This window comes from Rhinoraja longicauda, chromosome 33 (genome assembly GCF_053455715.1).
Source record: "Rhinoraja longicauda isolate Sanriku21f chromosome 33, sRhiLon1.1, whole genome shotgun sequence".
Lineage (NCBI taxonomy): Eukaryota > Metazoa > Chordata > Chondrichthyes > Rajiformes > Arhynchobatidae > Rhinoraja > Rhinoraja longicauda.
In genome coordinates, this window is record NC_135985.1 from 7839620 (window position 1) to 7854602 (window position 14983).

At 47.4% G+C, this 14983-nt stretch overlaps 1 protein-coding gene across 2 annotated transcripts in view; it reads left to right on the forward strand.

The window, feature by feature from the left end:
- The first annotated feature begins 1331 nt into the window (after positions 1-1331).
- gldn (gliomedin) overlaps positions 1332-14983 on the forward strand; it is a 30648-nt gene continuing 16996 nt past the window's right edge. Inside the window, exon 1 of one of the 2 annotated variants that reach the window (XM_078427228.1) lies at positions 1332-1494. In XM_078427228.1, the coding sequence (XP_078283354.1) occupies positions 1492-1494 (3 nt within the window). In that variant the 5' untranslated portion in view covers positions 1332-1491. Of the gene's footprint in view, positions 1495-7084; positions 7508-14983 lie in introns of those variants that run through there. The other variant, XM_078427227.1, reaches the window with a different exon arrangement.

Sequence of the window (14983 nt, forward strand, 5' to 3'; positions counted from 1 at the left end):
CAGAGGAGATTAATTTAGCTTAGACAATAGACAATAGACAATAGGTGCAGGAGGAGGCCATTCGGCCCTTCGAGCCAGCACCGCCATTCAATGTGATCATGGCTGATCATTCTCAATCAGTACCATATTCCTGCTTTCTCCCCATACCCCCTGACTCCGCTATCCTTAAGGGCTCTATCTAGCTCTCTCTTGAATGTATTCAGAGAATTGGCCTCCACTGCCTTCTGAGGCAGAGAATTCCACACCTTCACCACTCTCTGACTGAAAAAGTTTTTTCCTCATCTCCGTTCTAAATGGCCTACCCCTTATTCTTAAACTGTGGCCCCTTGTTCTGGACTCCCCCAACATTGGGAACATGTTTCCTTCCTCTAATGTGTCCAATCCCCTAATTATCTTATACGTTTCAATAAGATCCCCCCTCATCCTTCTAAATTCCAGTGTATACAAGCCTAATTGCTCCAGCCTTTCAACATACGACAGTCCCGTCATTCCGGGAATCAACCTAGTGAACCTACGCTGCACGCCCTCAATAGCAAGAATATCCTTCCTCAAATTTGGAGACCAAAACTGCACACAGTACTCCAGGTGCGGTCTCACCAGGGCCCGGTACAACTGGAGAAGGACCTCTTTGCTCCTATACTCAACTCCTCTTGTTACGAAGGCCAACATTCCCTTGGCTTTCTTCACTGCCTGCTGTACCTGCATGCTTCCTTTCAGTGACTGATGCACTAGGACACCCAGATCTCGTTGAACTTCCCCTCTTCCTAACTTGACACCATTCAGATAATAATCTGCCTTTCTATTCTTACTTCCAAAGTGAATAACCTCACACTTATCTACATTAAACTGCATCTGCCATGTATCCGCCCACTCACACAACCTGTCCAAGTCACCCTGCAGCCTTATTGCATCTTCCTCACAATTCACACTACCCGCCAACTTAGTATCATCTGCAAATTTGCTAATGGTACTTTTAATCCCTTCATCTAAGTCATTATGATTTGTGTCATAGAGTCACACAGCACAGAAGCAGGCCCTTCGGCCCAACTCGTCCATGCCCACCAAGGTGCCCCTTCTAAGCTAGCCTTATTTGCCTGCCTTTGGCCCACATCACAGCAGAACTTTCTTATCCTCCTTCAAGCCGAGAGTTCACAGTCCAAGAGGACAAAGGTCCCCAACTTCCCAGGCATTCCTCCTCCAGCACAAGGCCAGTGGTTTATTCGCAGCTTAACATGAAAGGACTGCGCGATTAATGGCATTATTATTTATTTTAGAAAATAATACAAAGCAGCATTTGGACTCGAGGAGAGTACATACGAAAGGCTTCAGCCTGTGTGGGCAGTGACCTATTCAACATGGATTCATAATCGCAAAACAACCCACTGTTGAACAATCCCTGAACGATGACACTGGAAAGGATTCCAAAGGCTAAAGTATTCTGTGGTGTGGACTCTGACTCAGTAGGAAGTAGCCTCACCTTGGAGTCAGAAGATGGTGAGTCTCTCTCTCTCTCTCCCCCTCTCTCTCCCTCTCTCCCTCTCTCTCTCCCTCTCTCTCCCTCTCTCCCCCTCTCTCTCTCTCTCTCTCTCCCTCTCTCTCTCTCCCTCTCCCTCCCTCTCCCTCCCTCTCCCTCTCCCTCTCCCTCCCTCTCCCTCTCCCTCTCTCCCTCCCTTGGTCTCGACCCGAAACGTCACCCATTCCTTCTCTCCCGAGATGCTGCCTGACCCATTGAGTTACTCCAGCATTTTGTGTCTACCTTCGAGTTTAACCAGCATCTGCAGTTTCTTTGCCAACACAGGCAGAAAGACAGTTATTTTTTTCAGATAACTTAAAAGGAGTGCCAGGGAAGTGAGCTTAGGTAGTATAATTTCTATTAACTTTAAACATTATCTTATGAGTTCAGTTTACGTTAGTGTAGTTTCGAGATACACTAGAGTGCAGAAACAGGCCCTTCGGCCCACCGAGTCCGTACCAACCAGCGATTCTCGCACGCTCACAATTAATCTACAAAGAGCTAATTAATCTACAAAAACCTGCATGTCTTTGGAGTGTGAGGGGAAACCAGAGCGCCCTGAGAAAACCCATGTGGTCACAGGGAAACTGTTTCCAATGGCACCCGTGGTCAGGATCGAACCCGGGTCTCTGGCGCCGTGAGGCAGCAGCTCTACCGCTGATCCACCGTGCTATCCCAAAGTTCAGTACCACTGATTTTCTTCATCGAGGTTTCACATGATATTTTCCCATTCAAGGCACAAGCATGGTGCTGGAGCCACTACTCATTACTCTCATTGCTTCTCCACTGCACTTCATCCTTTTCAAAACAAGAAAGTCATTCATTTGCACCTTAAGAGTCAATTGTTCAGTTCATCTCCCAAATGCACTTCAATCCAACTGTAAATCAGTTAGCCAACTTGACTTTAATTTAATGGAATCACAAAGAGAAATATGTCCGCCAGGCATATGAATCTAATTTCAATGGTGATTAAAATAATTACACCAAGGATGAAGGCAATGGTTCAAATGGTTTAAGGTACATTTAAACACACTCAACATGGCAGGTGAAATGATCTTTGAGTTTGAGTTTTAGTTTTAGACATACAGCATGCAAACAGGCCCTTCGGCCCTTCGAGCCTGCACCGCCATTCAATATGATCATGGCTGATCATCCAACTCAGTATCCTGTACCTGCCTTCTCTCCATACCCCCTGATCCCTTTAGCCACAAGGGCCACATCTAACTCCCTCTTAAATATAGCCAATGAACTGGCCTCAACTATCTTCTGTGGCAGAGAATTCCACAGATTCACCACTCTCTGTGTGAAAAAAAACTTTCTCATCTCGGTCCTAAAAGACTTCCCCTTATCCTTAAACTGTGACCCCTTGTTCTGGACTTCCCCAACATTGGGAACAATCTTCCTGCATCTAGCCTGTCCAACACCTTAAGAATTTTGTAAGTTTCTATAAGATCCCCCCTCAATCTTCTAAATTCACTTCCATAATATCCCTTCCAATATATTAGATCTTAAACTTCCACCCTACATCATGTGGCCTTATATCGGTATCTCTGTTCTGTCATGCACAATTAGGACGGATATATGGATCGGAAGGGTTTAGAAGGTTCTGGGCCAAACGCAGGGAGAGGGGGCTCGGCCAGTGTGCCAATTTGGTCTGCATGGATATGGTGGACCACAGATGTGTAGGAAGGAAAAGTCTGAAGAAGGGTCACGAGCCGAAACATCACCCATTCCTTCTCTCCAGAGATGCTGCCTGACCCGCTGAGTTACTCCAGCATCTTGTGTCTATCTCTGGTGGACCAAAGGGCTTGTTTCCATGCTGCACAACTTATGACTGTGTATTGGGTAGCAAAATAACTGCAGATGCTGGTACGAATCGGAGGTATCACAAAATGCTGGAGTAACTCAGCAGGTCAGGCAGCATCTCTGGAGAGAAGGAATGGGTGACGTTTCGGGTCGAGACCCTTCTTCAGACCCTATATACTAAACGTGAACACAATCAAGGCAATCTCGAGTACAATTGGTAGAGCAAAGGGGAAGATGCAGGCAGAATGCACATCTCAGCATTGCAATGCATCAGTTCCATAGACAACGTCCAATGTGCACAGTGGGGTGAGGTGGAGGTAAATCAGACAATATCTTAGCTTATGGAAGGACCGTTCAGTGGTCTGATGACAGAAGGGAAGGAGCATTTCCGATGTCTGGTGGTACGGTGTTTTTAAGCTTTTGCATCTTCTGCCCGGCGGGAGAGGGAATGACAGGAGTGAAAATGATGCAGTGTGTTGGGCAGCACGGACCGGTTGGGCTGAAGGGCCAGTTTCCGTGCTGTCTGACTCTTGAAGAGCACTCCAGGGCTCACCTCAACACAACGTCAGGATTTCAGTTCATTTTCTTTTCTAGAGAAGTTTTCATTTCAGCATTGCCATCAGATGCAGTGTTGCATTGAGCAATGTCTGCGTGACCCTCAGCGAAGCCTCAGACACTCCAAATGTTTCCACCTTGGTTTAGGACAGACTGTTGCTTTACCTTGGACTGCAAACCTTCTCCGTCATCAAACGCTTTGATTTCTTGTTAGTTGAATAATAGCGTGTTCCTTTATCTTTCTGAACAAAGTTCAGGATAGATCCATTAACGTCTCCATGCAATTACATTTCTGCTTCTTTTACCGTTTAGTCTGGTGAATTTTTCACATAGAAATCCCTGTCTGCACATATTATTGTGTCTACTATAGTCCCAACCTTTAGCCTGCTCGGTACAGATTCACACAGCCACATTCAAATAGGTTTTAAGCAACTAAGGGAGCCTCCTTTCATAGGTTTTCACCAGCAATACTTTTCAAAAACGAACTTAATGTACAACCTTCATTCGTGTATCATTACAACTATTGAAGACCAATGTTCATATTTGAGTAAAATTAATGTTTAGACTTTAGATTTTAGATATACAACGTGGAAACAGGCCCTTCGGCCCATCATGTCCGTGCCGACCATCGATCCCCGCATATTAACACCATCTCACACACACTAGGGACAAATTACAAACTTTTCCGAGCCAATTAACCTACAAACCCGCACGTCTTTGGATTGTCGGAGGAAACGGGAGGACACAGGGAAAACCCATGCAGGTCACAGGGAGAACGTACAAACTCCGTACAGACAAACACCCATAGTCAGAATCAAACCCGGGGCAGTCTCTGGCGCTGTAAGGCAGCAACTCTACCGCTACGCCACCGTGCCGCCCAAAATTATATATTATTACTTTATTTTAATTATTTACATTTAGTATTTAAAGAATTGAAAGGTGCTGGCCCATAGCAACACTTCTGTAAGTAACAAGCACTATAGATAATAGACAATAGACAATAGGTGCAGGAGTAGGCCATTCGGCCCTTCGAGCCAGCACCGCCATTCAATGTGATCTTGGCTGATCATTCACAATCAGTACCCCGGTCCTGCCTTCTCCCCATGACTCCGCTATCATTAAGAGCTCTATCCAGCTCCCTCTTGAATGCATTCAGAGAATTGGCCTCCACTGCCTTCTGAGGCAGAGAATTCCACTACTTTGAGATAGTGGATGGGTTGGTGGACAAAGGCTTTTTGCACGCTGGCCTTTATCAATCAGGGAATTGGGTTTGGAAGTTAGCATGTTATGTTACAGTTGTACAAGATAGTGGTGAGGCCACAGTTGGAGTAGTACCGTGTTCTGTTTTGGTCACCATGCTATAGAAAGGATGCCATGAAGCTCGAAAGAGTGCAGACGTTTATGAGGATGTTGGCAGAACTCGAGGTGGTGGTCTTTCGGGAGAGGTTGGGCAGGCAAGGACTTTATTCCTTGGTGTGCAGAAGGCTGAGGGGCAATCTTATACAGGTGTTTAAGATCATGAGAGGAATTGATGCAGAGAGTCTGGGTAGGGGAATCAAGATCTAGAGGACAGAGGTTTAAGGTGAGAGGGGAAAGATTTAATAGGAAACTGAGAAGCAGCTTTTACCATGGAGAGGGTGGTGGGTGTATGGAACGAGCTGCCAAAGGGAGTAGTTGAGGGAGGTACTATAACAACATATAATAACAACATGGTGGATCGGTGGCGCAGCGGTAGAGTTGCTGCCTTACAGCGCTTGCAGTGCCAGAGACCCGGGTTCGATCCCGACTACGGGTGCTGTCTGTACGGAGTTTGTACGTTCTCCCCGTGACCTGCGTGGCATTTCTCCGAGATCTTCGGTTTCCTCCCACACTCCAAAGACGTGCAGGTTGGTAGGCTAATTGGCTTGGTATAAATGTAAATTGTCCGCAGTGTGCGTAGGATGGTGTTAATGTGCGGGGATCGCTGGTCGGCATGAACCCGGTGGGCCGAAGGGCCTGTTTCTGCGCTGTATCTCTAAATTAAACTACTGTAAAATACATTCGAACAGGTAAATGGATAGAAGAGGTTCAGAGGGATGTGGGCTAAACATGGGTAAATGGGGCTATTTTTAATGGGACATCTTGTTGGCATCTGTTTCCATGCTGAACGAGTCTATGACGATGAGATGAAAGTTATTTAAAAAAGAGCATTTTCTGTTTTTATCGATGATTTCCAATATCTGCTGTATGTCATGTAGAAAGGAACTGCAGATGCTGGCAGATACCAAAGATAGACACAAAGTGCTGGAGTAACTCAGCGGGACAGGCAGCATCTCAGGAGAGAAGGAATGGGTGACGTTTCGGGTCGAGACCCTTCTTCAGACTGATGGAGGGTCTGAAGCGGTCTGAAGAAGGGTCTCGACCCGAAATGTCACCCATTCCTTCCCTCCTGAGATGCTGCCTGACCTGCTGAGTTACTCCAGCATTTTGTGAAATAAACACCTTCGATTTGTACCAGCATCTGCAGTTATTTTCTTACACTACAAAGATAAACACAAAGTGCTGGAGTAACTCAGCCGGTTAGGCAGCATCGCTATTTATCTGCTGTATTTTGACTTACTTGCAAATGATCTCAACAGGGGAATAAATGCCTGTGTAGGAAAAAAAACCTGCAGATGCCGGTACAAATCGAAGGTATTTATTCACAAAATGCTGGAGTAACTCAGCAGGTCAGGCAGCATCTCAGGAGGGAAGGAATGGGTGACGTTTCGGTTCGAGACCCTTTCGTCAGACCTCACCCATCCCTTCTCTCCCGAGATGCCGCCTGACCCACTGAGTTACCCCAGCATTTTGTGTCCACCTTCGAATAAATGCCTGTGGTCAGTTCGACAGATCATTGAGGGGATTATCGCAGTATCTTCTCAAGAGTAGAATGTGAAGGGGACTGGCAGGCATTGCCCAGCACCTGGGAGTATTAAGCTTGGAGGAATTGCTTGCTGCAAGCAGAATCTTTAACGCTCCCAGTACATCAGTGGCCAGTGAGGGCTGGCTGCCCTGTTGACGAGGGGAGTGAGCCTGGCTCTCTGGGCACTGAATGGCATGCCTGTGACTCAGGGATGAATGGAGTGTTTGCAACTCAGCTCAGACCCTGCCTTCCCCCGCCCGCCGACACTGGTCAGAAAGCGTACGGCTGCATATAAAGTAGGTGCCAGTCTAACGTGGTCAGAAGCAGTGGTTGAGCTCGCCAGCTCTCAGCTCAGAGGGTTTCTGCAGCCTGGGGCTCGGGTCACCCTCTCCCTCCCTCCCACCCATTCCCCGCGGGCTGCAGGAGGGATGACTCTGCAGGGCGACCAGGGCAGCTCAGTGGTTGGCAAGGTGTTGGTCTCGGGCACCCTCTTGGTCACCCTGTTGAACTGTGGCGGCCTGGTCTACCTCTTCCTGCAGTCCGGCAACCTTAGGTCGCAGGTGGGCGCGTTGGAGAGCCGCCTGGAGGAACTGTCCGCAACCTGGTCCCTGGAGCTTGTCTCGGGTCTAACCCAGGGCGCCCGGGAACTGGCTGAGCAGAAGAACCGGAATAGGCGAAGCCAACACAACCCTGGGACCCAGGGAGAAGCCGAGGACAGCATCATGATGATGACTTATTCAATGATCCCCGTAAGTACAGCAAGTTGCAGCACCCTTTCAAACAAAGGCATTAATTAATGCCTCGTCGACTAACAATGTACCATTCGTCCCCTTTGATCTGTGTTTTCACACCTTTCCCTTCCATGTCTCTATAGACAATAGACAATAGACAATACGTGCAGGAGTAGGCCATTCGGCCCTTCGAGCCAGCACCGCCATTCAATGTGATCATGGCTGATCATTCTCAATCAGTACCCCGTTCCTGCCTTCTCCCCATACCCCCTGGCTCCGCTATCCTTAAGAGCTCTATCTAGCTCTCTCTTGAATGCATTCAGAGAATTGGCCTCCACTGCCTTCTGAGGCAGAGAATTCCACAGATTCACAACTCTCTGACTGAAAAAGTTTTTTTCTCATCTCCGTTCTAAATGGCCTACCCCTTATTCTTAAACTGTGGCCCCTGGTTCTGGACTCCCCCCAACATTGGGAACATGTTTCCTGCCTCTAACGTGTCCAACCCCTTAATAATCTTATACGTTTCGATAAGATCCCCTCTCATCCTTCTAAATTCCAGTGTATAAAAGCCTAGTCGCTCCAGTCTTTCAACATACGACAGTCCCGCCATTCTAGGAATTAACCTAGTAAACCTATGCTGCACGCCATCAATAGCAAGAATATCCTTCCTCAAATTTGGAGACCAAAACTGCACACAGTACTCCAGGTGCGGTCTCACCAGGGCCCTGTACAACTGCAGAAGGACCTCTTTGCTCCTATACTCAACACCTCTTGTTATGAAGGCCAACATTCCATTGGCTTTCTTCACTGTGACTAGGATCCCAGTTGGACTCTAGTCTTCCTCTCCCCTGACTCTCAGCCCGAAGAAGGGTCTCGTCCTGAAACGTCTATCCATTCCTTCTCTCCAGAGATGCTGCCTGTCCCACTGAGTTACTCTGCTAATTTGTGTCTATCCTCAGTGTAAACCAGCATCTGCAGTTCCGTCATACACTTTAAAACAAAAGTCTCAATGGTTCTTTATTTTTTCACATGTGCAAACGCACCGTGAAATTCTTTTCTTGCATAGAGTCCAGTAGAGTATTATCATACCCAAGCACAATCCCCGATTAGCAAAGTGTACAGAAATAGTCCGCTGAGCCCGAACGCCAGGGGCGCCAGGTGTGGGCGCCATTTTCAAAGCTAGCCCGTGCTCGAGGTCACACAGGCAGTGCCTGACCCAGGCGAGCCCCAGGCTGCTGCAGGGCCTCCAGCCATCGCCTTTCTTGGACGGCTGGATCGACCAGTGACCCGACATCCCTCTCTTCGCCCCTCCACCTTTGTGCCCAGGGGGGGAGGGGGCCTCCGCCATTTTAACTGAGGGATTGGGGCTGAGAGTTTAAATTGTGACTTCCAGTTTGAATTAGACTGAAGGGAACAAGGTATTAAATACTTTAAGAAAAATTCCAACTGGGATCCTAGTCACTTCCTAGAATATGAAGAATAAAGGCTGGATGGTCAAGTTAGTAAATAGTATCGTAGAGTTTTTCAGCATACAAACAGGCCCTTCGGCCCATCTGGTCCATGCTGAGTGATGTGCCTCATCTGTGCTAGTCCCATTTGTCTGCATTTGGCCCCTATCCCTCTAAACCTTTCCTGTCCATGTACCTGTCCAAATGTCTTTTAACTATGGTTTTTGTACCTGCCTCAATGACCTCCTCTGGCAGTTCGTTCCACACACATGAAAAAGTTACCCCTCTCACCTTAAACCAACGCCCTCTCATTCTCGATTCCCAAACCTTGGGGAAAATAGACTGTGCATTCAGCTTGTCGATCGGCCTCATGATTTTATATGTCTCTCAGCCTTCTGCGCTCCAAGGAATAAACTCTTCACCTGCCCAACCTCTCCCTCTCAGGACTGAGAGACCTGGCAACATCCTCGCAAATCGCCCCCCGCATGTTTTCCAGCTTAAATGGCATCTCTCGTACAGCAGGGACCAAAACTAACACAGTGACCCGAGGGAAGACACAAAATGCCGGAGTAACTCAGCGGGTCAGGCAGCATCTCAGGAGAGAAGGGATTGGGGGCGGTCCCACCCCCTCCCCTGACATCAGTCTGAAGAAGGGTCTCGACCCGAAACGTGGGTAAGAAAAACAACTGCAGATGCTGGTATAAGTCAAAGGTAGAAACTAAATGCTGGAGTAACTCAGCGGGCCAGGCAGCATCTCGGGACAGAAGGAATGGGTGATGTTTCGGGTCCAGACCCTTCTTCAGACTGAAGAAGTGTCTCGACACGAAACGTCACCCATCCCTTCTCTCCCGAGATGCTGCCTGACCCGCTGAGTTACTCCAGCATTTCGTGTCTACCTTCGAATTTAACCAGCACCTGCAGTTTTCTTCCTACGCAGTAACCCGAGTGCGGCCTCACTGAGATGAGAATGTTTTACCTTGTTCATGAAATGTGGGTGTTTACTGGCAACCCCAGCATTTGATATCCATCCCTATTTGCCCTTGATCGGAATGGTATGTGTGGTCATCTCAGAGGGCAACTGTTGTGGGATTGGAGTCACATATTAGGTGGTCAGAGCCAGGAATCACAGATGATTCCTTCGTGTGAGGTTCATCAGTGAATCGAATAGAGTTTACAAGAGTCTCGGGACTTCAGGCTCGGATTTTATTCCGGAATGCGGTTAATTAATTGAATTCAATAATTGACTCTTGATGAAGAAGCTGGGATGAAACCTTCAGTCCAGAACCAGGGGCCACAGTTTAAGAATAAGGGGTAGGCCATTTAGAACGGAGATGAGGAAAAACTTTCTAACCCAGAGAATTGTAAATCTGTGGAATTCTCTGCCTCAGAAGGCAGTGGAGGCCAGTTCTCTGGATGCTTTTCAAGAGAGAGTTAGATGGAGCTCTTAATTGTAACGGAGTCAGGGGGTATGGGGCAAAGGCAGGAACGGGGTACTGATTGTGGATGATCAGCCATGATCACATTGAATGGCGGTGCTGGCTCGTAGGGCCGAATGGCCTCCTCCTGCACCTATTGTCTATTGTCCATTGTCTATTGTCTCAGCGTTGTTTAAATACCAACTGGATGCAGTGATGGAGAACACTGTGAATTCATCGTACACAATAAGTAAGCACAAGAAACTGCAGATGCCGGAATCTTGAACAAAACTCAAAGTGCTGGAGGGACTTAGCAGGTCAGGCAGCGTCAGTGGAGGGAATGAACCCTACTTGACGTTTCAGGGTGGGATCTTTTTTTTCAGGCTGATTGGAGTGTAGGGGGGGGGGGGAGGGAAGAAAGTCTCTTTCCTAGCTTTCTCTCCCCTATGCCACCAGCCTGAAGAAGGGTCCTGACCCAAAACATCACCTGTCCACCCCCTCCACAGATGCTGCCTGACCTGCTGAGTTCCCGAACAGTACAGAACAGGGTATTGTCACACCCTGATTGTCCGAGGGAAAGAGGAGTGAATGGCTTTCTTCAATCACGGCTGGACCTTTGGTGAGAATGTCCCCATAGTGACATTGTGGGGGGGACCCAGGATTTAGAAACATGATGAAGGACTGATGATATTATTGTGCAAGTCCAAGTATCCAAATAAAACCTATCGAAGTGTTTAACTGTCATGTGTAAAGGCAACAGAACAATAAGATTCTTACTTGCAGCAGCTTGGCAGGCTTGTAAACACAGTTACACACAGATAAATATACAATAAATTAATATTCAGTAGTACTTAGTAACCTGACCTTAATAGTGCAAAAAAAACAATGTCTATAGGGCAGGCAAAATAAAATAGTATAAGAAAATAACTGCAGATGCTGGTACAAATCGATCTATTCACAAAATGCTGGAGTAACTCAGCAGGTCATGCAGCATCTCGGGAGAGAAGGAATGGGTGACGTTTCGGGTCGAGACCCTTCTTCAGTCTGCGTTAGTGTTGAGGCTAAAGAAGTGTCTCGACACGAAACGCCACCCATTCCTTCCCTCCAGAGATGCTGTCTGACCTGCTGAGTTACTCCAGCATTTTGTGTCTACCTTCATTAATATGTGTGATTTATTGACCCCAGTTAGTACTGGTTCCACAGCCTCACGTTGTCAGCATTGGTGGGAGCCTGACTATCCAAGCCAATGGTTTAACTCCATTTACACACAGGAGCAGAATTAGGCCATTCTGTCCTTCAAGAATGTCCCCTCCTCCCTCCCCCCTCCCCCCTCTCCCCCCTCCCCCCTCCCCCCTCTCCCCCCTCCCCCCTCCTCCCTCCCCCCCCCCATTCAAACATGGCTCGTCTATCTTTCCCTCTCAACCCCATCCTCCTGCCTTCTCCCCATAACCTTTGCCACCCTGACTAATCAGCACTAATTATTCATAGTGTTATTGCTCATCAGTGTGTGAAAAAAGTTATAACTTGACATCATTGTTTGGCTGTACACCCGAGGGTAAGATTCACTGTCTCTGATATTCTCCTGAGAATTCTTGTTGACTTTCAGAAACATTGTGACAACTGACTGACTGGATAATTTAGTTTAGTTTAGTTTAGAGATACAGCAGGCCCTTAGGCCCATCGAGTCCACACTGACCACATTGATCACCCATTCACATTAGTTCAATGTTATGTGATTTTCTCACTTCCTACACGCTAGGGGCTATTTACAGAGGTCAATTAACCTACAAATCACATGTCTTTGGGATGTGGGAGGAAATCAGAGGACCTCGGAGGAAGTCCACAGTGATCACCGGAGGTCAGGGTCGAACCTGTGCGTCCGGCGTTGTGAAGCAGCAGCTCTACAACGGAACCATTAGTCCTGTTTCCGCCCATATCCCAAAGACGTGTGGATTTGTTGGTTAATTGACCTCTGTACATCACCCCCTAGTGTGTAGGGAGTGGATGTGAAACTGGGATAATATAGAACTACTGCGAGTGGGTCATCAATGGTCAGCATTGAAAGTCAAGGCCGAAGAGCCTGGTTCCTTGTATCTCTGACATAAACTAAACTTGGGAAGTAAGATTAGAACGGAGATGAGGAAAAAAAATTTCAGTCAGAGAGTTGTGAATCTGTGGAATTCTCTGCCTCAGAAGGCAGTGGAGGCCAATTCTTTGAATGCATTTAAGAGAGAGCTAGATAGAGCTCTTAAGGATAGCGGAGTCAGGGGGGCATGGGGAGAAGGCAGGAACGGGGTAGAGATTGAGAATGATCAGCCATGATCACATTTAATGGTGGTGCTGGCTCGAAGGGCCGAATGGCCTACTCCTGCACCTATTGTCTATTGTCTATTTCAACTGAGAATACTTTGAAGCGCAGTATGGTTTATAACAAATAAATTATTCTCAAAGGTTCCTCAAGTGCATGTAAATCACGACAAAGGGAATTATTATGGAAAGGATTATTCCCTGTCGGGACAATTCCATCAGGTTTTAGTTCAATGTCTACTCTCAATGTACCTAGTGAAGATTATGCCCACTTATAAAGTTCAAACCATTGCAACTGGCAAGCATTAAATCTTGCATTTCTAAACAAAGAACAAGTCAAATTAATACATCAAATAGTTGGCAGGAAAACTGCCTGAGCAAAACAAGAGGTTTATTGAAGAGCAAGTATGATAGTTCACATGAATAATACAACTTGAGTTAGAAAAGGAATTTAACTGGATAATTCACAAGTTTAAAAAAGTGAGAGTGATCGAGTGTTAGAACACACCGAGTGTTACAGCACATAAACATGTCCTTTGGCCCAGTGGTGCAGTTAATAGAGCTCCTGCCTCACAGCACCAGGCCCCTGGTTTCAATCCTGAGTACAGGTGCTGCCTGTGTGGGGTTTGCATGTTCTCCCTGTGACCGTGTGGGTTTTCTCCAGGTGCCCCAGGCAGGTTTGTAGATTAATTAGCTTCTGTAAATTGTCCCTAGTGTGCAGGATGCAAAACTTTGATAACATGGAACTTGTGTATGGGTGATCGACAGTCCAGGGCCTGTTTCCACGCTGTATCGCCAAAACAAAACTAAGCTAAACTCATCCCTGCCCCGTCTACGCTAGACCCATTTGCCCCATGTTTTGAGTTGTATTGTGTGGTACCTTCAGCTTTAGTCAAAGTCAAAGTCAAAGTCAACTTTATTGTCAATTTCCAGTTAGTTTACACAGACAGAAAATCGAAATACCGTTTCCCACAATCCCGAGGAATAAAGTGCATTAAACGAAGTTAAAATTAAAAAGGCACAGCAAACAACAATCAATATAAAATATAGTCACTTCAATGAAAACAAGATGAAGATGAATATATTACAATAAAAAATAATGAACAGTAGTGCAAAGCCTGTCCATAGCAGCGTTAAAAAAAGTGTCTGGTGCTGGACGTGCGTGTGTGTGGGGTGTTAAAGTCCAGGTCCAATGGGGGCAGGGGAGAGAGGAGGGAGGGAGGGGAGAGAGTTCAGCATCCTGACAGCCTGGTGGAAAAAACTGTTCTTTAGTCGGGTGGTGCTCGACCTCAGGCTGCGAAACCTTCTCCCTGAAGGCAGGAGGGTGAAGAGGCTGTTGGAGGGGTGGGAGGGGTCACCCACAATGCTCAATGCTTTGCGGGTGAGGCGGGTGGTGTAAAGGACCAGGAGTGTTGGGAGTGAGGCGCCAGTGATCCTCTCAGCAGTGTTCACTATGCGCTGCAGGGTCTTACGGCTGGAGGCTGTGCAGCTTCCGAACCACACAGTGATGCAGCTGCTGCGGATGCTCTCGATGGCGCCTCGGTAAAAAGTGTACATGATGGGTGTGGGGGATCCCGCTCTCTTCAGTTTGCGGAGGAAGTAGAGGCGCTGCTGGGCTTTCTTGGCGATGGGCGTGGTGTTGTTGCTCCAGGAGAGATCCTCGGTGATGTTCACCCCCAGGAATTTGGTGCTGCTCACCTGCTCCACAGCAGCAACATTGATGGTCAGTGGGTGGGGGTGTTGGGTGTGCGTTCTCCTGAAGTCGACAACAATCTCCTTTGTTTTCTCCACATTCAGGAAGAGATTGTTGTCTGTGCACCACGCGGCCAGCTGGTTCACCTCCTTCCTGTAGTGGGTCTTGTCAGGGATGTATATTCGTCAAAGGCAAAGCATGACAATGTAGGAGGGAGATCAAGGCCTTGATGAGCAGAGTTAGCTCCATCTGTCGGTGTTCATCGTTGAACTGGGAGAGGAAGGAGATTGAGGAATTCTTACGGAGTTTGTGTAGGGAGGAACTGCAGATGCCGGTTTAAATCGAAGATAGACACAAAATGCTGGAGTAACTTAGCGGGACGGGGCAGCATCTCTGGAGAGAGGGAATGGGTGATGTTTTGGGTCGAGACCCTTCTTCAGACTGATATCGGGGGAGAGGGCGGTACAGAGATAGAATGCGACAGAGGGGGAGCAATGAGAGAGGAGGAGAACTTCTTCAAAGTAGACATATCTTGCGGAGATTTCGCAGTGGAGCGGACAAAATGTGAAGGAAAGAACAGCAGATGCTGGTTTAAATCGAAAATAGACACAAAATGCTGGAGTAACTCAGC